Source organism: Filicampus tigris, chromosome 5, assembly GCF_054856515.1.
Source record: "Filicampus tigris isolate MCC_2025a chromosome 5, RoL_Ftig_1.0, whole genome shotgun sequence".
In the NCBI taxonomy this organism is placed as follows: domain Eukaryota; kingdom Metazoa; phylum Chordata; class Actinopteri; order Syngnathiformes; family Syngnathidae; genus Filicampus; species Filicampus tigris.
The window spans coordinates 24,921,799-24,947,287 of NC_141221.1; the positions used below are offsets into that span (position 1 = coordinate 24,921,799).

General features: G+C 39.3%; 1 protein-coding gene across 2 annotated transcripts in view; it reads right to left on the reverse strand.

The window, feature by feature from the left end:
* Window positions 1-1,729: 1,729 nt before the first annotated feature.
* Window positions 1,730-25,489, reverse strand: part of unc5db (unc-5 netrin receptor Db) — a 278,526-nt gene continuing 254,766 nt past the window's right edge. For both annotated transcript variants that reach the window (XM_086030435.1, XM_086030436.1), the window contains exons 14-17: window positions 23,872-24,021; window positions 15,964-16,128; window positions 13,414-13,592; window positions 1,730-7,206 (exon numbers count right to left, since the gene is read on the reverse strand). In XM_086030435.1, the coding sequence (XP_085886561.1) occupies window positions 7,002-7,206; window positions 13,414-13,592; window positions 15,964-16,128; window positions 23,872-24,021 (699 nt within the window). In that variant the 3' untranslated portion in view covers window positions 1,730-7,001. The remainder of the gene's footprint in view (window positions 7,207-13,413; window positions 13,593-15,963; window positions 16,129-23,871; window positions 24,022-25,489) is intronic.

Genomic DNA, 25,489 nt, shown 5'->3' on the forward strand with positions numbered 1-25,489 from the left:
AACGGACTGATTAAGCAAGGACTGAAGTGGGTTTTCGTCTGTCCCTGTAATTGACCTGAACTACCGACTGATGTGTTGTTTTTATTTTTTTTATTTTATTTTTTTAAGAAAGAGTACTGTTCTCTTCTGCGATACCACGCTAATGAGGAAAAAGGTGGGTAGCAATTTTGTTTTGTTAAAGGGGAAGTCAGTCCCCCAAAATTCTTTACAATAATATGTTTTATGCAGCATAAGCCTAAGCAGTAAAATCCACCCATTTTTAGCCATCTCAGGGGACGGCCATTTTGTCATTTCTGTCGACTGAAAATGACATCACAGTTGCTCAGGGCTCAGGTAATGACCGATCACGTCTCACCCGTTTTCTGAAGCTGAGCCATAATTGGTTGTGACCTGAGCCCTGAGCAACTTGTCATTTTCAGTCGACAGCAAGTGGCAAAATGGCCGCCTCCTGAGATGTACAAAAACGTGTGGATTTTACTGCTTAACTAATATTCCACAAACGCAATATCAATCAGAATGCCGTGTTTCGATTAGTGGGGCTGCATAGAACATATAATTGTGCAAAGAATTGTTTTGGGTTGACTTCCCCTTTAATTGTTAACATTTAGTACATACTGTAAGAATAATTATACATAAGTTATCCCATATTTACTCTTATAAGTATTGTAAAACATTTATTCAGCATTATAAACTTGTTTGCATAATGTAATTCATCGTTGTTTGTGAAGAAAGTGGAATTTGACATTTGTATTAATCATACAACACGTTTGGATGGTTTCACGGCTTTAAAGTCCGCAAGCGTGTCGTCTATATCACTGCCCTGACTTATATCAGAGCTCCCGCGATCGACTGTGCTGCCATTAATCCTCGAAAAAATTCTGGATATGCTCCGACACTGTCACATGTATATTCTGATGTATTTCATTGGCTAAGGGACAGAGAATTGGATTAAAAAAAGAAAATGACGTATACGCACTTTAAAGGGAGAAACACGCAACAGCACTCCCCGCTTTAGTGGTAGAAGTGCAGTTATGCGCTCCCGTCCTTAAAGGGTTAAAGTGTTTTAGGTTTCCATAAACCTGACACATACCTTATCTCTTTGAATGCAAAGTATGTCCTTGTCTGGGACATCTCCAGAGCGTAAAAATCTCTCCAAGCCATCATTCAGGCACATGCAAGCGCTGCCGTACACTTAAAGCTACGACACGGAAGTGGAAGTCTTTCGTTCTCCTCCTAAAATAACAATGCGTTATTTTACCATACTTATTTTTACTTATCTGTGCAGCCAGGTACCAAATGTACAAGTCCACGGAGTGGTGATTGGGGATCAGTACACCACCTGAAAAAGTTTTGTGGGCTATACAAATGGCCTCATGCTACCAATAGTGGCGAGGACAAAAGACAGCCAAGAATCACCCTGAACAAATGTGAGGAATAAAATGTTCTGTAGAAACTACTTACAACATTTCTTAGTAGGGGATTGTCCTGCTCATTGCTTCTCCTTTCAATCCGTGTCTGCAGCATTTGCACAATGGAAGGTGAAATTCATTCACAAAGTCATTGTTTCCTCAATGGGCAGAAGCGTGACTGACTTGGGGTTAACTGTGATTTTTCTTTTATTTTTGTAGCACTGTATCCATAGCACTAAAACGTAGATGTGCACTACACTGGACTCACTTTATATATCAAATTATGTAAAAAAAAAAAGAAAAGAAAAAAAATCAACTGATCGCTTTCATCTGTACATTTATTTCCAAAAGGCTGCATATACATTTGCAAGTTCTACTGTACAGAAAACATCCAAAATGTCCATAATTATAGATCCAATATACCACAAAGCTGCCTAGGCATTACCAAGCCATGGATGTTCAGCCCTAGAAAAGCTCTGTAGCCTATTCAATATTATAATTTAAATACATTTTCCCCACTAAGACCTTTAAATGTTTATCAGCGTGATTATTTTTCTCCTCCCCATCTGTAACATTCACCATTTACAGTAGTTAAACAAGGCACAAGAATAGTGATATGAAGCCAAATGCTATGCGTGCAGCAAAATAAGAACATGAGAAGGACCAACTTAGATGAAAGGAAATCATTTATACAACTTCAAACTTTAGCTCCTGAAACAGATTAGTGTTAGACCAAAGCATTCAACATAGTGAGAACAGAAGTGTATATGTGCGTGTTTGACATCACATTTTATAGACCAAAGAGAGAGTATCTGAAACACATCCAAAATGAAAGTGAATGCAAAATAACACAGGCAGGATGCTCTCAGTGCAACATAAGCGTGCATCAATAAGCGTTTCATTTTGGCAGTTTTTAGTTGCGGCAAATAAAATAGATCACCTGTCACACTTAAAGAGATTAATCAAATAATTCACATCATTGACCTGCCAGTATAAAATGATTAAAGTAATTGTTTATTTTGGCTGGAAATGCATATGGATGCAAATGAAAATCTTGTACAGTATGTTCTCCCAGTAAAGTCGTTCACATCATTCGGACACAAGGCAAGTTATTCAAAGTCACACCATAATAAACCACTGACATACTAAACAATAACAATCTGTATGGTTCAAAATAGCCAACAGAATGCCAACCAATACAAGTAATGTCTTTAAATTGCATCTATGAACAGAATCAAGTGAATATTTGTTACGTGTTGAAGGTAATTTTCTTGCTATTGTTTGCAAATATTTCATATATAGGATTTATATATTTAAAAATCCAACTGATGTATGTTACAACACACCACATAATTGTTATAGCACCCCCCAAAAATGTTCAAGCTCACTTTTTTGTCTATTGGGAGCAAAAAACAAAAACAAAACACACGCAGACAAACAAACAATTGCCTCAAATTTTCACTTTAATTTGTTAGACCTCATTGTGCCTGCATTTTTGTGGACAACCATGACAATTTTCCAACATTTATGGTAGAATTCCAAATATCCGGCAATAATGCCATCCTTTTCCAAGTGGTCTCCACTGGCTATTTCCCAGAGAACGCTTTAATAGACAAATCCTAAGGCATATTTCTGAATCACCGCTCCATTAAAAAATTAGTAAGTGAAGATGTTTTCACCCCGATTAACCCATTAAGAACTAAAGCGCCTGTCTCAACAGCTCCCCGAACCCTAAGGTCACCTTTGGAATTACCCTTGAAAACCTGAAGTTCTCCCAGAAATTCAACACTTACAAAATGATTGATATCTCAGCCCCTGTAGCAGACAGAAACATAATTCAAAAAGAATTAAAGAGCGTAGACACGTGGCTTTCACACAGGCAGAATTTATTATAATTTACTGTTTCAATCGAAGATGTAAAAATAACGTGTCAGTGCAAGAGAAGCACTATTTTAATTTTTTTTTAAATCGAGTGGCAATTACCATCCTCTATTCTGTTACAAAGACGTCAATATCGTCATTGTCTACAAACCATATCATATCACATTCGACTGGTTCCACTGGCCGTGCGTGTCGTCTATATAGCACTGCCGTTACTTATCATAGCCCCCGGCGATCGATGTTGTCCGCCATTGGCCTACCTACGGCTCGAAAAAATTCCACGACATCCTCCGTGGTCTCGCGACACCGTCACGTGTATATTCTGATGCATTAAATTGGCTAAGAGACGGAGAATTGGATTACAAAAAGACACCGACGTATCCGCTCTCCCGGCTTTAAAGGTAGAATGACGCAACAGCGCTCCCGGCTCTCGTGGTAGAAACGCGGTTATGCGCTCCCGTCCTTAATGGGTTAAGACAGACTCTCATTACTGATTGCCTGAATAACACTGATGAAGCAGGTGTGATATAAGAGCATGCAGCTCCTTCACGCAACTACTTTAATCTTTGAGCATGCCTGCACATGGTCACAGGTACTGATTGTTCAATTGCTGACAGTCAGTATATTTTTTTGCTGCGAAGGGAATTTAATTTACATTTACCTAATATGTAGACTGCAGCACACGTCTGCTACTCCGTGGCACCAACATTGCATGTGTTTACATTTGTGTAAGGCAGTAATCATGCAATTTAGAAATATCCAAATGATCTTACTTGTCCAAAAAGAGATACATGCATGTGTTGCAATGACATAGGAGTGACCAGGGGCAAACAGTTGTAACACTTGCAATTGCTCCAATCAGGAACAAGTTAAGAATCACCTCATTCACCTTGCGCATGCTGAGTTTAGGCCTTAGTCCACTTGTGAAAACATAGCATCATACAGAAGACACAGACAACATTTTGAGGGGAACATACTTTCACATTTTGGCCGAAGAAAGTATTTTATTTATTTTTTGAGATTATTCCAATTATTGCTTTGTCATTGAACTCATTAAAGTTACAGCACATCATGTTGATTATGTGCCTGGTTAGCTAGATTTCATTGGGATTGTTTGTGGTAAAACTTCAACTGTTAGCTCTAAACCAAGCTAGCTCTGTTAATGCACTCAGGGACAGTTGAAACAAACTTGCCTACGGTAAGATCCAACATTCATAAAATTATACAATGTCAAGTTTTGTGATGTGCCAAAAAGAGTGATGTAACGGTTGCACAAAGGTATCACAAGCGTCATGGATGGTGATACATTTCAAAATGTTGGGTTTAGTCCCAGCCAAATGTGACCAAATTGTAAAACTAAATTCAACCACTAGAGTTCGCCAGACTTGAATTGGACAACAATTTTAGCTTCACACGGTCTCACACAGTCTTAAACTCCAACTATAATCTGCTTGCTGACAATCAACAAGTCATATCTGTTTATTGATGCTGATCATATACTCTGTAACCACCTCACATATTATTCTTTTGAGAAGTAGCACAAACCCATGATCATAGTCTCACAATATGAGTCATGTTCAGATCGCAACCTTTCGAACCCGTGTTTACATGTGAGTAAAAATGTACTGACGTGTATAGTTAAGGTGTTCTAACAGAGAAATACAATGTGAACTTTGGCTAATCATTCTGAAACGGTGGACGACTACAGCACACATATTGTCAGCTTGACTGGCATCTTAGAACAATCTGGAACTAAAAAGTATTAATACGCAATTCACTCTAACTAGAGTTCATGGAAGGTAATTGAAACAGAGGTGAAGATGACACTTGGACGACTCATGATGCTGAGCGACGTTGTGTAACTCCATCGGCGGATGTCCTTTTGGGGAAGTGACCAATGTCGCTTTGGGAGAGTTGTCAGTGTCATTTGAGAAAGTTACAAATGTCAGGGTGACATTGTGTGTAACTGCATGGCCTTAATGGAGGGTGAGAATCTTGGAAATTACATGAATAATTTCCAGACATCCCCCCAATTCAGACAAGAAAACAACTCTTATATTGTCTATTTCGCTCCCTCTGTCACTGACGTTCAAGACTTGAGGATGGTGTGACAGAAGACAGATTTTTTTTTTCTTCTGTGCTAACGCAGGGCCAATTGGATTATATGATTTTGATTGGAAATACTCAAAAACTTTTACTTATAGGCAGTCTAGAAGAAACACTCTCATAGGAGTGAGTCAACTTTGCATCTAAATCCTTTGCGTTCCAAACTGTCTTACTTCGAATTAGACCAGAGTGGAAATAGGCGATCTGATCACTCAAATATCCATCTAAAAGACTTTGCCTCAAGTAATTAACACACTTCTTTTGAATAACCAGAAAATGTAGCCTTACCAACAGGAACTCCAACTTTGAAAGAAAATGTTTTCTACCTGAATCATCAGTGAGTAGAATCGTTTCAGCTGTCTAAGAATTTCTGTTTGGAATTGAACCATTTTTATTAGTATGTAACTGAGCTGCAACTCACCGGCTTTTGTTAGTCTACATTTTGGCTATTGAAGCTCATTCCTAAAATCACAGAACAGTTCCCATTTTGATTTCAACATCCACAAGGTTCCTTTAGTCAACGAACAGCTAAGCAATAACATCGCTTTTGTCTTAGACTTAGAGGATACTTTAATGTTAGTCTGGCCATTTAGAGAATAAAAGTCCAGGTGGTTCAAACAAGGACAGCTAAAACTGTTCATCATAAACTTTCCTCCTGGGTGAACTTGATTAGTCTGTCAAATATAACAATATGAAAAAGAAATACAGAGGAACCAACAACATATAGAGAAGTGTATCTCTGCCTGTTTAATTGTTTAGATTTTTGCTTTTGTATCATCCGAGTGAGCCACTGTTGTCAAACTTTTGGTGGTGTGTAAATACACTGTGACTATTATTTACTTCCAGTTTTGGAAACGTCCTGCTACCCCGATAAAATGGAGATGCACTGAATTTCATTTGGTGTGCTCAGGTGAAGTCAACATGACAGCTCTTAATGGTGTAATTGGTTGATAAGCCACAGTCAAGCACCCCGACAGCTCTCGAAAATTAACTCCTATTTCTGGCAGTGGAAAAAAGTGTTATCAGCTGTAAAAATGCGGTATGAAATCACTTGACCACTGGACAGCGAACATGTCAGGGAGTCACACACTGACCATGCTGCCGTAGGACAGCTGATATCACATATTCAAAGTCTGAAAATACAACTAGCTCTTCAGGACAGTTTAAAGAGATGAATATGGTCCAATTGTTTGAATTTCCACATATACAACATATACGCAATGAGTATCTTTTGCCAATTAGTATCCTCAGGAGATGGTGGATTTGCCTTTTGTTGTCATTGCCAATTCAGAAACCACTTGACACACAATATCTTCCTCACCCACCAATCCACTAGGATGAAATACAACCCAAGAAAATTTAATTGCAAACCAAAGAATAACATGAAGAAGTAGATTAGCAGTCCATCATTGGACAGGCTATCAACAAAACGTTCAGCAGTAGTCCAGTCCACAGCAGGTAAAGCTTAGCCTCTTCCTTGTTGTTGCATCACCTTGCATCCCATCAGCACACTTTATGGTCTGTACTCAGTCAGCTCGATGTTCTCCCCTCAGCCTGGATATGAGACGCTGAGTCTCCTGCCGCATGATTTGGAAATGTGCACGTTCATCTCAGACTGCACGCCTGTATTTGATTCAAGTCAGTCTCCTCCTCATCCTGATCCTTGGGGCAACCTTTGGGGTGGATCTTGCCAATTTCTTCAAGAGCACTGGCAAGAGAGTCGAGGTCAGCAGTGTCCTGGTGGCGGGCCTCCCATAGGCACAGGATGATGGCTGAGGGACTCTGCTGCTTTGCAAAATAACCAAGGTTTCTGTTGAGGTGCACAAAAATCAAGAATGAGAGAAGAATCATGAACAGTGGGGAATAGGAAAACTATTTGCTGCCCTTGGATATGGACAAACATTTTGGGGTTCGATTCCCGGACAGGGAACCACAATATTTGTCGCACGCATGGAAACGAATAATTCCAAGCATGCGGGGGTTTTGAAAAAAAAAAGTGTCTTTACTTCTGTAACACACAGCACATCAGCGACAGTTACAGCGAGACATGACGCAATGAGCTGCACTCTCTCAAAAGGACCCCGTAGCTGTCTCAGGTGCCTTAATTAACCTTACAAATCTTATTTTAGTTAGCCACTGATAAAATACTGTAATACTTGCACATAAACATGTTGAAAATTATTGTACCAAAAATAATAACAAAAAAATGATATACATGGGTGAGGAGCATGGATGGCATCAACTTATGTACCCAACATTGTCCAACAACAACTACCATGGGCCCCACACATTACATACAATGGAATTAGAAATGGAAACGAAACGAAACTGGCCTCTCGCATGCTGTTATGCAAACCCATAACAGTATTCCATTTGTTCTCATTTGGGCCAGATTTACAATGCTCCAAACACTATACAGTACCGCATTGATTCCTTTTATCAGACGCAACAGAAAATGTGACAGTGGGAACTATTCCATTCATCATATCCTAACTATTATTCATGGTAATGTTAGTGGGATGGAGAAAAACAGGAACATTACTGTAATGGCTTCCTGATGTATGTTTGGACATTTGGCATGTTTTGCGGTCACTCTGCCTCTGCTCTCAGCACTGGCTGACGAGCCACACATATCACTGATCTGCTGTTCAGTCCTATGACGTACAGTTGTGCTCAGAATAATGGCAGTATGTTAAAAAAGTAGGGCAAGCTCAAAATTGGCACATTATATTCCAAATCTGCACATGATCCAATTGTGGGAAGTAGTTTATTCATCTAGTTCACAAATATTAGAACTTGATTGACTCCCAAGCAAAGCAGATGTGAAGCTCTCCAAAAATGTAATTATACAACAAAATATTAGTTCAGTGGTTCACAGGAAAGTCAAGTACCATATTCAACATCATTCAATTTACACATGCAGTAAATGTTTGTAAAGGTAAACACTGCTATTTGTTCTCCATTTTGCCTCTGCCTATTCTAATTTCCTCCTCTTTCGGTGAAATTTTTCGTCATTTGGAAAATAATGTGCGGTAGTCCAAATGCATTTGTGTGTATGGAAATAAGGGCTGTAAGAATCCTCACTAAATTTTAAAACCAAAGCAAATCAATGAAAACTTGGCCACTATTCAAAATACAGCATTAAAGTCTTCCGCCTGGAGATGACCCTCCGTTGCTAGCTCTCTGCTTGGTAGTACTTTGACATGTTGTTGAACCCTTGCCAACCAAATTGATGTTAGTTTATTCTTTCTTGACTCTTATGCCACCAGCAGCCTGGAAGGATTTTTGTTTGTTCACACGTTAAAAACTTTTCTTGTTTTTCTTTGCAACTCGATACTGCCACTTTCTTGGGCCCCCCAAAAAACATCAGCTACTCTTATGTAGCTGCTATATAGTGCAGATAGATAGTATGTAAATGATACGCGCTTATCTGCTGTGCCTGTGATGGCTAAATGCCAAACCCATTGTATCAACATATGCCCTTATTTACATGAAGGAACAATTACTGATATTCTGCTGAATTAATGAAATCATGACCACAGATCAGATACACCAAATAATAATGTAAATGATTTTCATAAAAAAAGACAACAACAAAACAAACAAACCCTGAGACAGTAGCAGTCAGCCTCACTGTTAACTTTGTGCACTTAACTTGAATTTGAACTTGAACTTGTTGGATTGGGCCAGTAGAGCTCATGTTTAAGGGGAAGTCAACCCCCAAAAAATCTTTGCTATGATATGTTCTGTGCGCCTTCACTAGTCAAAACATGGCATTCTGGTTAATATTGTGTTTGTGAAAAATGAGTTAAGCAGCAAAAAACAACAAAAAAACAAAAACGTTTTTAGCCATCTCAGGGGGCGGCCATTTTGTCACTTCTGTCGAGTGAAAGTGACATCACAGTTGCTCAATATAAATACATACACACACATATATATATATATATATATATATATATATATATATACACACACATATATATGTATATACACACACACACACACACATATATGCACAGCCATCTTATAGAAATAGGCTGCATATGATGCACATATGCATATATATATATATATATATATATATATATATATATATATACACATACATGTTTATTGTATATATATATATATATATATATATATATATATATATATATATATACATATATTGTATATATGTATATATATATGATAATATTATTCAAGGATCAAAGAAAGCTATTAGAACAGTCTTTGAATAGAAATATACTTATATATATATATATATATATATATATATATATATATTCAAGTTCTACTGACTGAGCATCTCTTCCCTCTATCTGTTCATACTGTCAGAAAGGTGTTAGTTATTATTAGACTATTTTCTCTCTTAGTATAAAATCAGTTACAGTCCAATTGTGGATTATTAAATTTACTACAGTACTGCAATATTAGTACAAGTACTCCTATTACTAGTACCACTATCCCTATATGCACTGAACATTAATTCCTATCGTTGCTGTCTCTTTCTTGTTCAAGTCAGATGGACACCCACAACGAAAAAAATGCTGTGCATCATTTAATCAATTTCATTTTTATTTAGTGGTTGCACAAAATAAAATCATCTGAATGATGATCCAGGTATATTTTTTAAGCAGACTATACATTTATTTGAAATATGTATCAGGGTACAAATGATTTTATTTTGTACAGCCACATGACAAAATAAAATTGAGTGAATTCAACCACCGTTTTGTCTGTGTACTGCTGAATTTTGATCCTGTTGAAGAGTTCTTGATTTCTGATTCAAGCTTTACTTTGCCAACACCGTCAGAGGTGTTGCCTGTGTGTCTTTACTCTATAAGGTCTGTGCTTCTCCTAAACCATTTCCATATGAAAAGAGCCTTGCAGCTTTAAGATGCTGAGATCAGGGCGAGGTGGGTTTCCAAACCATAAATCTCAGGGCACCTTGTTCAGCTTGACATTGAATGGCTTTTTATGGCTATGACTATAGAGGTGTCATTGGCATGCTGCAAATGAAATTTGGGGGTGACTAGACTCAGAGATGGTCATGCGTGATGAATGAGAATCCGTCTGAGTTCTTTGGGCAGGCTGCTGACCAAATCGACCATAGGTGAAATATAGCGCCGGCCTGTGAGGAATTCTTCAACGACGTGTCTTGTAGATGTGATACAAGCATTTCTCTCAACCATACCTCTAAATGTGTGTTGCTATGCCCCATTTGAGGGCACATTTTGGGTCTTTGACTTCCAAAAGAACACCAAGCATCTGTAACCGGCTGTCAGGTGATAGCGTTGGATGGACATAACTTCATTGAGAACATAAATAAAGTGGATGTGTCTTTTTTGCCTATGCCTGGCTGGTGACCAGTGCAGGGCGTACCCCGCCCGGCCCAATGTCGACTGTTGAGCGCAAGCGGTACTGAAAATGGATGGATGGATGGATGGTGTTATTTCTCTGTTGTCTGTGCTTCTGCAGAATCACTTAGCAGCTGCCAATTGCATGATCTTTACACTTTTTTAAATCCCACTTCTCTCTCTCTCTCTCTCTCTCTCTCTCTCTCTCTCTCTCTCTATATATATATATATATATATATATATATATATATATATATATATATATATATATATATATATATATATTTGTTTTTCTTTGTCTGGAATTCTCACTGAATATAAATATAGAGGTGTATGGGTGCTGTTTAAATGCTGCAATTGGCATAATTAAAGTGGGATTTTCATCATCTAATTCCTAAAAGGATTAAACATGTTGGTAATTACATGCAAATAAACCTTTCGGAATAGATAAACCCCACTCTAATAATTGAAAACATGAACACACGTGACTTGGCTCACTATGGTTCCAGTGTACTCATTTAAACACAAAAAAAACAAAAAAAACGGTGTGGTCCTGTGAGCAGGACCCTTCATGAGAGTTAAAAAAAAAAAAAAAAAAAAAAACTATAATCAAGAAAATGATCTCGTAACAGGAAGAGAAACGCTGCATCGCTTAGATTACAGAGGAGCCTGTTGCCATGCCAATGAATTTGTCATGTAAAAATAATCCAGTGGGGGTCAGTGTTTCACTGCAGCTCATTAGAACTCTCCAAAGAGAATGACAAGTAACTTAAAAGGTTGCAGCCTTTGGTCTGATCAAGTGTGATCCAAAGCCACCACTCAGCGTCGAGAGGAAATCTTATCGAGATAATTTGGAACCCCGGAGGACTCCAAGATAGCGGCCCCTCATGAACCGCTGAGCAGGAGATTAGAGCCACCGCAATCTACCGTGCAAAAAAAACCAACATTGAAGAGCTAAGTGACCCTAACACACGCGGTTCTCCCCGTTCGTTTTGCGCACACTCATACACAAACGCACACACGTGCCACTATCAGTGCATTTTGTAGTTACCTGACATTTCATCAGGCACACACCGGTCATACTAAATTTTGAAGTAGTCATTAACATGATGCTTGATATTGTAATTGGATTTAACTACACTGAATGATAAGGAGAGAAAATCAGGAAAGAACAAATCTAATTAAATTTCAGTCAAAATCGGATTTTATTGTGTTGGTAAAATAATTTTTGATACAGAGCTCATCTTGCCTCTCATTGGGTGGTATAACAGTTATAATAGTTTGGGATTTTTCATTATACAAATGTGATACTGCTTTTATTTCGTTTTGACTTCAGTTGGTTTTAATTTAATTTAATTTATTTTATTTGTTCATATTTTTTCGAAGGTGTTTTGTTTTTGTTTAGGTTTTTTTTAAAGTATATGGAGTATTTGTCAAGTGCAATATAAGAAAAAAGGTCACTCGTCAGGCTCGGAGCCAGAACGTGGCTAATAAAATCAGAGTGGGCCTGAATATTTCTGTCACCGAGCACAATCCTCCTGTCCCCACAATCATGCCATTCTTATTATTCAATAAAATAAAAAACACAACAAAACAAATTAAAAAATAATTTAATAATAATTTACTAAAAATGTTAAAATATATATTTTGTCATTAATCTCTGGGTGGGCAGTCTGTCAATCTGGGTGGGCCTCTGTGCACGCCCCGGCCCACCCATGGTTTCGCCCCTGTAACGAGATATTGTGTAATAAAGTAAATTAAACTACCATCCTCAAATGAAATGAATTTTAGTTTTGGTTATTCTGTTAGTTTCTGTTAGTGAACTATAATAATAATAATAATGTTTGTGGTCTTTCGGGTCGCACACGGACAGGAGCCTATCCTAGCTGACTTTTCAGTGACACCCTGGACTGGTCACGAGCCGCAGCAGGACAACTATCGATATTGCAATATATTGCATCCTTATCTTTCACTGTACTTCAAACAAACTTCAAACAAATACTGTCACTGTCCAACATTCAAGAACAGAATGAGTAGTTGCACGCTTAATGAGTCTACGAGTTATTGTGATCGTATTTGTATTCTCTCTGTATTTTATTTCAACCATCAGTGAAAACACATTGAACTATTGGGTGCATATAAGACTTTGAGTCGTTCTCATCAGCAGAACAAAAGTTGTAAATAGGAATGTAATGATTCACTGATGCCCCGATTTGATTCGATTTGATTTTCAGTTCCCGACTTTCGATTCGATTTTTAATAACTAACATGCTTGTCTCTGTGCGCTAGTGTGGTGTTGCAGCCTTCCACAAATGCAATAGGCAATGATGTTTGGCGCAAGCGCATAATTTGATTTACACATGAGGTAAATGAGGTATGCATCTGGAATGGAAAAAAAAATTCACATTTTTTTTTAGGATTCTAAATTAGTATATTGTAATGATTTAGGTATGTTGTCTTTTGTTAGGTGTTGCTGTATAGGGCTTGTGAGTGCTGAGATATCCAAGTTCGATTTGTCTCGATTCAAATCGATTATTTGATTAATCGGTTTGAATCAATTTGAATAGATTTTCGATTAATCATTACATCCCTAGTTGTAAATGTGACACATTGTCAGGCAGAGTGCACATGAAATGCAAGAGAGGCGTGTGGCTCACCGGTCTAAGTGGAGTTTGTGGGCTAAGAGTTGCCAGTCCTTGCCCTTGGCGTTGGCAGTGTCAAAGGTGGCGCAAATCCTCTGGCGGATGGATAAGGGGATTTTGAAAGCCTTGGGCCCCGTCTGAGAGGTGATGGTGCAGTCTGTCTGCATGAAAATTGGAACCAATTCCTTTTCAGTCTAGAAAAAAGAAGAAGTGGGGACGGACATGTTTTAATCCGTTAGTTAGACAGATGTGGGGGATTTATTTTGGAAAAGACACAACACAACATTACGCTCACGTAGAGGATGTGACGAAATTGTTTGTACACACGAAAGACATAATATAATAAATATGAATTTCTTTGTATTTTCTCTTATGCAGAAAACAGCATTGTTAAAATGATCCTTTCGGTCATACAGAGCTGCACTCCTGATCTTTTCAAAACATATTTCTAACACTCGGCATACATTTGAGTTGAGAGTTGGAATCATGGGACGAATGTGTCTGCTGGTCAGAGTGAACACGCTGATGTAAACAGTCTCAAACCACCTGCATTTAAAAAAATATTGCTGCATGGCTATTATTTTCAAATATGAATCATTGTAATTGATACACTGTATAACAATTCAAAAAAACATTTACCGACTACAAATAAATTAAAATTGTTCAAACCACTACTGTGCTGGATAGCAGAAAGTACAAAATTAACCTGTGCATCCACACTATGACATTTTTGCTTGGTGATGCTTTTTTTCTAATGTAAATGTTATCTATGTATACACAGTACATTTCGTAGAGTACATTTTACTCTAAAAAGACTAGATTTAGTGCCAGTTCAAACAGAGTAAAATTTACACTTGGAAGAGAGTAAAACATTCAGAGTACATTTTATTCAGTATTTTTACTGTGTATGAGAGAATTTGCCAATCCCATCTATGTGAGTGGAGCATCAAAGTTTAATGAACATTTCAAGCACTGTACAGGGACTTTAAGTTTCATAAAGTGAAAATAAATGTCTTGTAAATTTGACACATCACAGAAAAGAGTGTTGTTAACATCCCTGCCAAATTTTAATGGTTACAAATTTAAAAATTCAACCCGGTACACAGTAAAATTGGTAGATTAATTTGATCAGTCACGTTTTTTTTTCTCTTACGGAGTTGTATTTAAACATATCGGTGTGCCTGCCACGAGAGCGCTAGTAAGTCTGAGGCTCTCATCAGTAGGGGTGTGTAAAAATATCGATTTGCCAATATATCGCGATTTTCGGCCGCCAAATATAATATCGATTTTTCAGCTTCTAATATCGATTTAATGAAGGCAACAATCCATTTTATTTTTTTTTTCAAAGAAAATGTGCAAAAACACAAACAATAAATAGGATGTTTTGAAGCAATTAGTTTTGACTCGATTTGTCCTCTGATCTATATCTTCTGATTAACATATACAGCAACTTCATTTCTCATCCCTACATGTAATTTGGATATTAACTGGGTAGAACATCACAATATCGCGATATCGTGATAATATCGTATCGTGATACGTATTGTATTGCAACATCCTTGCCAATACTCACCCCTACTCATCAGTGTAAAATGTGGGTGACTTATGCTCTCCTAAAGTTGATTTTAATCGTTTGGCGTACAATTAATCCACTACTTTGAGTAAAATTTACTCTGAATATTTTGCTCCCTTCCAAGTGTAAATTTTACTCATCCTTTTAGAGTCAAATGTACGATACGAAATTTACTGTGTAGCATACATGTAGATATAATAATATCTATTCATCTATTATTTTTTTTTTTCATCAGATCCATTGTTTTTCTTTCGGTATTTTGACGATGCACTAACACACAGTGCATCTTGCCATGATATAAAGATATTTTTCAAGTAGCGTGGAGAAGAATGTTCAGGTAACATACATTTTCTTAGAATAGGCATCACAGTTAGTCTTTTTTTGTGTTTGCAACTGAGCTCGTATAATTACCACACAACTGAGCTAAGCAGCGCTACCACTGCTGGGGGTGGAAAAAATATTTTGTCTCGTCGTCACATCTGACAAAGAGCTCATCTCCTCGGGATGACGAAAGCTTCGTGGTGTTGAAGGCCTCGGGGCAAGATAAGCAGATAAGTGACTGAGTGTGAAAAAGCACTTGTGAGCAGACGAGTATCACTCTCCTCTGCCTAAACAGCAGCTTGTCAAGGTGCTCTTGAATAACGATTTCAAACTCCTAGCTGCTCCAGCGGAGCTGCTCAGTCACTGACAGAAGTCGGTTGTTACTCCAAGAAGCTCCCAGGTGTTCATGCATGTGAATGTGAAAGTCGTTATTTTCTGGACAAAGTGTCTCTTTGAATAAAGGTTAGTAGATGCATGGAAATTGCTAGACTGCCGTTATGTATTTACTCTACAATTCAGGGGGAAAATATAGCGCTGTCCTCACTCTATTAATACACAATGCATGCTCAGGAGAGCTCGTCGTGCTGACACGCTGCAGGAAGGTTACACAAAGGTCGAGCAAGAAAGCACACCGTCCTGTCCCTCTCCCGCCCGCAGCCGAAGTGGCTCACCTTGCCAACAGCTGTGTAAACCTGCAGAATCTGTTCGTGGCCTTTGACCTGCCGCACGCTGATTTTGCAGGAGAGCTGGGTGGTGGCTGGGCTGGATCTCTCCAGGGAAAAGGCACAGTGCAGAGGCTGCTGGTTGCTGCACCACACTTGGGGGAAGGAGAATTCCTGCCGGCAACATATAGTGACAGTGTACACAACAGCGCTACGCTAAAAAACATGACTCAGCTCTCAACCCCACGCTTACACACACATCAGCCACAACAATAGGTGCAGCTATGTGAGGTGTAAAAAAAAAAAAATGGCTGAGGTGGCAACATGTTTTGTCATTCGGTTATTGAAAAAAAAATAAAGCTTTTATTTTACACATCTGCCGCATGGTTCTGAGGTTCGGGGTTCAAATCTCGGTTCCGGCTTCCCTGTGTTGAAGTGAAGACTCTAAATTGTCTCCTAAATTGTGTAAATCTTCTAAAGTGTAATCGTGAATGTGAGTGTGAATTAGAGTTAGACTGAAATGCTTTTTTCAGGGCTGATACCGATTATTAGTAGTCAAGGAGGCCGATAACCGATATTTGGAGCCGATATTCATTTTCAGTGAAAAGGATAATTTTGACATTAAAATTTAAAGAAAATTTACTCTTAACTTTGTTGTAACGTCTTTAGAGCGGAAGTCAACCCAAACATATTTTTTTCAAGAATATGTTCTCAGCAGGCCCACTAGTTGAAACACGGCATTCGTTTGAGTCATCAACCGAATGCAGGTTTGCAGAATGGTGATTTTAAAAAAAAATCATTATTACAAGAAATGTTTGACAGCATACATCTGTTATAAAATTCTAACAAAAAGTTCAGGGAGCACCCAGGATTTTCAGCATGTCTTAAAAAGGATCAAGGAAAACTTAAACAATAGCTCCATGTAGTTTTCTACAGTAAATGAAAATTTAAAAATGACAGAAATGTTAAACTTTCACATATCTTTGTTTTAATTTCCACAGTTTTAAATGATTTATTATCGGCGAATTTTAAAAAAAGGCCGATGCCGATATTCGTCAAAAAAACAAATATCGGTGCCGATAAGCGGTCTATCCCGAGTGTGAATGGTTGTTCGTGCCTCTCGATTGATTTGCAACTAGTCCCGGGTGTACAGTGCTCCTCATAACACGAGGACAAGCTGTATAAGAATGGATGGATGAAGGGAAGATTTACACCAAGAGCTAATTTTTACATTTACATATGGGTGTATAGCTTATATATATTAAGGTCCCGTTTTCAATGACTGTTGAAAGATTGATTTCATCTATATTTAATTTGTGGAGAAGCAGCACATCTCTATGAATGTCTTTGACCTCTTCTGGATTCCATCGCTGCAAAAATCTGCATATTATTACGTGACCTGTCAGTTATTCTCAGAGGAGACTGTCTTAAAAGTGTTGACCTGTGTTCCTGCTGAAGACCTGACCCTTACGATTTTGATCTTGACTGCACGGTCTAGCGCAAAACGGCAGATAATAATCGGGGAGAGGCGGTGGGGGAGGTGCGGAGTATCGGCAAAAAGCTCGGATGCTCTTCAGCACTAAAAGCTGGCTTGACGCATGCCACAATGCTCGGCTATTATTCTACACCTGCTCCAGCAAAGCGAGGCGTGCCTGCTGTCCCGAGGCTCTCATAAATAAAGCTGTTGAGAAGGCGGATGACTTTGAAGCAGAGAGCTTTCGTCCTGCATTCACTGTATTTTTTGGAGTCAGGATACAGCTCAGCAGCTCTGCAAATTTCTTCCACAGGTAAAAAAAAAAAAAAAAAACAAGGAATAAATAAAACAGTGATGGTTGACTGCGGCAGTCTGTCCTACTTATTAGATACCGTGTGTTTCTGAACCTGGAAAAAGGAAAAGGTGGGTAAGAGCAAAATTCCTCCTGGAGCTGGAGTTTTCAACTATGCACTTGTTAGCAAGTGATAATCACAGCCAGTCAAAACTACGTGCACGTTATATGAAAAGACATACTAAATAATTTGCCCCAATTTATACATGTCTTTGCACAGTGTGCACCAGCCTTGGCATTGCAGCAAGCAGCGTCCGGAATGCCATAGCCTTGAACAATCATCAACATCTCAAAGACTAATTTGCTGTATTTGCTTGGGTCGGCTGTTTCTAAACTCATCTAAAGTCGGGTACAATTTTGCATACAAATGTGTTTTAAATGCTGTCAAAAAATACAGCTCTGCTTATTGTGTCCATAGCGGCAGAAACTAAGCCAGTCAGCTACTATTTTGCGCAATTGTATTTTTACTTGCACAGCAAAAAAAAAAAAGCAGAAATCAATGCACCGATGCCCTCAAATTGAAGACGTGGGTGCCTTGCTCAAGGGCACCTCAACACTTCCCAGGACGCATAGTAGTATCTCTCCTAGCTAGCTGCAGAGATGTCAGAAGGATCATTTGTTGTTTTAATGATGTCAAGTCTTTATCCTGTACAGTTTTGTTTCCTTTCATTGTTTCCTTTTAATAACATTGACTTTGATTACACTCAGGGTAAGACAGCAGGAACTAGCATCCGCTGTTAATTGCTGACAAATAGATGAGTCTGAGTGAATATGTGCATAAAAGACAATTGGATCAGACCTCTGCAGTGAATGAGTTCATCTCAGTTGTATTTTGATCACTCATCAGTTTTTCAACTCTACATTTTGTTAAGTATATTAGCAAATTGGTATTGGCGCCGCTTGACAACACATACGCAAAAAAGAGTGCGTTTAACTGTATTTGACCACCGCCCAATGTAAGGTTTATGCCACAACATTGGTAATAATCAAAACCATTTTAATTATTATAATGGAAGTTTAAATTCACTAGTTCATAGAAGATATTCAACCAAAGATATTTTTAATGCTAAAATCTTACAACTGCTCAATTGAATCTGTTGAATATCAAATTCTCCAGTTCACAGTTTAGCAAAAACACAAAAATTGTATGTTATCATTGTTTGGCCAGGAGCTAACTGCCAGAGAATTCAAAGAGCCTTCTTGGAGTGACAGCGCCGGCCGGGCGTGTAATCTGACAGCAGCAGAACAAGTCGCTCTCGGCTCCAACCACTGGCTCGGAGCTGGGGCAGCATTGGACCCCCCTGAAATCTGATTGGACTCCCCAGGTGCCACCCCATCTGATTGTCATATAGCGGCACCGACTGCTAAGTCCCTCCTGTACAGTAGTTGGCGCTACGTACCACAAAGCGTTGCAATCCACGTTCATTAGGAGAAACAGAATCGCCTCTGAAACGGAGGAAGATTTGAATCTGATTTGAGTCAGTTATCGTTGCTGGAAATTGAAGATCAACAAAGTAACGAAAAAGAATGAGACGAAGGATGCCCTTCATGGACAGTGAAATCCTTGTCGTAAAGCAAGTTTTACGCTGGTGTCCCAATGAGTCACTGTTTAAAATAACTTTTGTAGATAGGAGATTTTTGTTGTTGTTGCTACAAGCAGAGAACCACGGCATCAAGCAAACGTTAACGTTATATCTCATGGCATCTAGCTTCCAACAGCCGCTCAATATTAACGTCTACTCGTCTACATTTAATTCATTTGGGTCGCTATTTATATACGCGTTTCTCCAATGATGCTAGAGGTATGAAACTGGATAATTAGCCAGCTAGCTATTTCATGCTCTGTTGCCTTAAATGAAACACGGTAGGTAGCCTGCTGTCAACTAGCTGAAAAGTCTGAATATTAAAATTTCGGCTACTGTGTTTTATTTGCCCTGACTTTTTTAGGCTTGAAGTAGGGATTTAATACCATTGTGTGGTTATATGTGATGCTAGGAGTAACGTTAACAAGACTGACCTTTTTTTCATAGGGTCAGTTGAGAATGAAAATGCAGGGGGAGGAGATTTATGACCTCTTTTTAAAGGGAACCAAGTCAGGAAAAGATGAGGCAGGCAGACAGACAGAATTCAGGTCTGCTAGCAGCTCCCATCCCGAGTAAGGAGGAGAGAGAATCTGATACACGCAGCCCATCACCAGGTCAGACCATAGAAGCAGTCACATGCTCACTTCAGTAATGATTTTAAGTTAGAGGGTTCCAACGCTAGTATGGAAAGTATGGAACTTGATTTTCTATATTTCCAGGTCTGTAGTATGGAAAATGGAAACACCACCAATCTCCTGGAAATAATTTAGTGAGATACTAAATACAATATTCAATAAATTCAAATTCAGAATAATTATAACAAATGATTTGCATGGTGAATTGCATAATCTATTCACTTGATAAACATCTTATTCCTCAAATGTCACAAAAAGATTTCTGTCTTTAATACTGAGTTGCCTGCGAATTAGGGTCTGGAAATTTTAAATGTGTAGGAACTCTTTTTTTTTTTTTTTAATTTTATATTTTGAAGTTTTGGTTACTGATGTGTGTTGTTTTATTAATGGTGGTTGTATGTTTATTTTGCTTGCACTAATATTTTTATTTGTATACAATGTAGTTCCATTGAGGGAGGACACAGAAGACAAAGGCGGCAGCTCTCTTCCTGGGACTAATCCGGTAAGAGAATGCACAATACAGCACAGCCCATCATCACCAGGTCAGGACATAGACAGAAACAGTCACATGTTCAGTTCAGTAATTAAGTTTAGTTCGAGATATTTTGAAATATTGTTTACTGATTAGTGTTTAATGGTGGTTGCATTTTTATTTTGCACTATTTTACACTTTATTTTATTTACACTATACAATGTAGTTCTATCGAAGGAGGACACGGAGGCCTCTGAGGATGAGGATGCCGATGAGCAACAAGAGCCAGAACCAGAGCCTGCTGTCCTCAGCACGAATTTCGCTCAGCCGAGAGGACACTCCGATTGCAATTGATAAGTCAAGAAACAAATTTGTTATAGTCCGTGGACCCCTTGAAATAGCCTTGGCCACCCCGTGGCCACCCCAAGGATAAAATTCTAGTTCCACCACTGCCTCCAACCAGTGCATCTCTTGTTAGGATAATTCTTGCTCATCAGACCTTAGTCCTTTGTGCAACCTTAGTTCATTCATAGTTAATGTTTTTTTTTTTTTATTTTTTTTTTTTATAAGTTAGTATCAGGGTTAAGTATGACTCCTTCATTTGCGTGCCAGCTTTTGCTTCCTTCTGTTTTTCGCCCATTTGCACCCTTTGTTTTAGTACATTGTAAATTTCATTATTGTAAATACCTTTTTTTGCGCTTGGCTTATTTTTGTTTTAATTGTATTTACTTGGTTTGAGGACTTAACCTGAAAGGAGCATCGTAGACAGAGCAACATAATTATTGTACAGTATAACAGTGATTCCCATCCACAGTGCTGTCAATTACCAATTACTACATCACAAGCTCTGTGTATACAACATGGCAGTCTTTTGGTGACTCTTAGGGCCCTAATTTGGTCTGGCGCCTGTGCGCTCCCTGCAAAAATGGCCATAACTTCATTTTCTTGGCAGCGTAAGTCTAGTCTACCGTATTTGGGGCCGTGTTGTGCCTCTCTGGGTGTTCTGGCGCACAGAGTTGCCTTGCCCCCGGCTCATCCGGCAAATTGGTTACAGAAAGTAGTCTGCGCTCTGCATAAAAACGGGTTTGCTGTTATTTTCGTGTCGGGGCAATGTTCTAGTTCAACGTGTTTGTGAATTTGGTAGAGACGCGCTACGACTCATTGGATGATCCTGTCTCACCTCCCAGCGCTTCTGCAAATTGGGTTACAAAAATTAGACTAGATTTTAGACTCGCAAAAAGCAGGTCGAACCTGAAGTGCAGGTGGTGTAATGCAATTTTAGGATTTGGTGTACTTGATGAGCGCAGGCAGACAAATTCTGCGCTCTGCAACGTGTATGGTGGAGATCATGGTATTTGATTCATCAATATTGTCATGGTCTGTTCTTGTTGTGGTCATGCTTTCTTTTTGTTGTTCCCGGTTGCTCCCGTAGGGGCAGTAGGTGGATCCTCTGCAGCACACCTGTTTGTAATCTTAATCAATGGACTATTTAAGGACTGCCAAGCAGACAACTCCTTGTCGGATTATTCCTCTGCTTGCTCGTTACCATAGCACCAAGTATTTAATTTTCTAGACGTCCTCTCATGTTTTCGCCATGTATTTTGCTCCCTTTGTTGCCTCAAGTTTTTCGCCATAGTAAGTATTGTATCTTGTGTTATTAAAGCTACCCTCGGTTGAACTTTTTGGAATTGGTGTGATCTTGTCGTTTTACGACAAGCAATTTTCGTTATTTCTTTCCTTGCCTTTTGCAAGCGTTTTTGGTTATTCTTGTTTTCCTGGTTTTGTCATACCAGCGCCTTTTGTTGCACTTTGTCGGTCTTGCTTAATTTTTTCTAATAAACACTTTTTGTTCAAAACACCATCTGAGTCCACAAAGTCCGCTTTGGTTCCGTGTCCTCCCGGAACCCTGACAAATATGACACCAGCATGGGATAATCAGTTGGAATCATTGTAGGAACTAATTCATTGAATGGATTATAATCAGGTGTCATCTTCCAAACCGCTTATCCTAGACAGGGTCGCGGGGACGTGCTGGAGCCTATCCCAGCCGTCAACGGGCGAAGGCAGACAACACCCCGAGCTGGTCGCCATCCAGTCGCAGGGCACACACAGACAACGTCACTGAGCGGGAATCGATCCCACGCTGCCCGCACACAACTCGGGCGTGTGTACCACTACACTATCTGTGACGGATCATAATGATAATCATCTTAAAAATATTTTAATAGCACTGCCGTCATTATTGTGGGGGGTGGGAGGCTCACCCACAGATGATTGGGGGTGCAGGGCGTTCGGCAAATGCCCACGTCACAGGCCAACTACATCATTTGCAAGGGGAGAGCTTGCAATTGACCAGCCAACGTGATGCACGTACCCCAGTGAGTCTATTTCTGTTCCCGCAAAGTCAAGCATGGCCTACTCGGGTGTACTGCGCTCTGATGAGGATGCCACTAGGATTGGCCTGGAACAAGACTACTTCCATCCCACAAAGGCGCAAACGTCCTGTTACGACCAATTCTACCAGTGTCCAGCAAAATAACAAAAGAAAGAAAACTCACGCGCGCAGTTAAACTGCGCTTTTGCGCTAGACTTGGACGACCCGCCCTACTTGAGCCACAGCCGCCCCGACATGAAATACAAACATAGTAGCTGATTAATATTACTATTTTTAATGAGTTGATTTGTGAAAAAAATGCACAAAATGGGTTCTTGCACATTATGTTCGTTTGCTGTTTTTGGTGCCATTCTTGAATGGTAAATTTTACGCATGAGAGCCTTTTGCTAGAATCACAGTACAGTTTTTTATTTCATTTTTTTATTATCAAACTGTTTGCTGTTGAAGGCTGGATCTTGTATTCACACAATGATAAATGTATTATACAAAAGAGACATACACTGTATTTTTCACGTACTGTATACAGATATTTTGTCCATACTTTAAAATACCATTTTTGTCATAAATCTGGTTAGGAAGTGAGTGGTCCTATGTGGCCCCCTAGTAGCATAGATGAGATGAAAAATTGTGGGCTCCTCAATCATTTCAGTTCTGGATCCATCCCTGTTGTAGAGCATTCTCTTTTCGGGCTCCAGTAATCTGGAGTGACCTGCCTTGCCCGCAGAAATGAGCGGCCGCCACAGTAGAAATTTTTCAATCTTGACTTAAGACTTATTTGTACACTCTTGCATTTGGTTTAACCATAACTAGTATGCAGCTAGTCTTATGCCATGCCTCACCCAGATATTCTTAGCCTGCTTTAATGCCGCTTCTCATCTGTTTTTGTTTGGTGGTGTACCATGAGATTTTTTCTAATCTAAAATATGTGCCTTTGCGCTCATTTGCACTTTTATGATCCTTAATCAGGCATCTTTTGGGAGAAGAACTCAGTTAGACTGATCATTACCTGACAGGTGGTAAAGGGTTTGATGCTCCACAAGAACTGGGGGACATCCTGGATAGACACCTGCAGGCTGAAGGTGTTAGCTCGAAAAGCCAACATCTTTGGCTCCTCGAGAAGCTGACCCCCTCTGCTCTTCTCTGCTGCCACCACTCCCTGGGTGGCAAAGGAAAGGCAAGCATAAAAGAAAGAAATGGTGGAAATGGTCAAGGCAAAGGCAGTATCAGTGTAACTGAAATGAGTACGATAAGGGTAGCAGAAAACAGGAGACAAACAATTTTGCACACCACTACAGACACCTGTCGCTAAGCCTTTTTTTAATCAAATCCACTTATTGCCTCATCGCAAATATTATCGTTAAAATGCGTTGGCAAGAAACCAATCCTTCAATTTGTGCTCTCCATTAGCGTCACATTCACGAGACTCAACACAGCAGAATGAAGCTTGCATTCGATGGTGTTGAAACATTTGCGTTTGTGTCAATGGCAAACGTCTGTCTCCCAAATTGAATTTGTGATGATGACAGATTACTTTTTACTGTTGCCGCTTGCAGGTGATTATTTATCATCATTGTTGAGTGTCCCAGTGGGCTGGTTTCATGTCTGGCCTGTGTCTCCGAGAGCATCTCAATGATTGCAAATACAAGTGTAACCGATCTAAGGTCACTCAAATTGATAGTCTGCACATGAACACAGTGGCATATCCATGAGAGAGACTTATTTGTTCTAAGAATGAGTTTGAGGCAAATTGCATATTGCCATTTCACTGGACATGAAAATTCACTTGGCAAACTTTGGTTGAAAACACAAAAAAGCAACACAAAAGGTGTCTCATATGCCATACATCCAGATTTGAGAATTGTCATTGCTAATTTACTGTGTTTTTCACTGTAAAGCATGCTGTAAACTTGAGCAACAGCGTGCGCAAGTGATACCAATTCACTGCTTGTGTTTTGTTTGGTTTTGTCTGTTTATTTATTGAACATATAAAGAGCTAACAGAACATCATTTTTAATAGTAAGTAAAAAAGATTCACTAGAAGGAACAACAAAATTGGTCATCATTAGCTGCTTGACTCTTGTGAGGCAAAAAGAAAGTGCCTCCAGGACACTTGTTTGTCAGGATGCCCGTCATTCCAAATATACCAATGAACGAAAAATGAAATAAAATAGTGGCTATAATGGCACGCCCACTTTTTTTTTTTCTCCATCTTAGGCTGTCTACGTCATCACAGGGAGGCAACCAATGTTATCCGTGTTGTTCCTTCTTTTGTCACGTTCTGTTGTCACCTAGTGTCTGAAAGTGATTAATTGCCACTAAAATTAATTTGCACATTCCTACTCTTGGGCGGCACGGTGGTCGACTGGTTAGCACGTCCGCCTCACAGTTCAGAGGTCGTGGGTTCGATCCCGGCTCCGGCCTCCCTGTGTGGAGTTTGCATGTTCTCCCCGTGCCTGCGTGGGTTTCCTCCGGGTACTCCGGTTTCCTCCCACATTCCAAAAACATGCATGGTAAGTTGATTGGACACTCTAAATTGCCCCTAGGTGTGATTGTGAGTGCGGATGTTTGTCTCGGTGTGCCCTGCGATTGGCTGGCAACCAGTTCAGGGTGTCCCCCGCCTACTG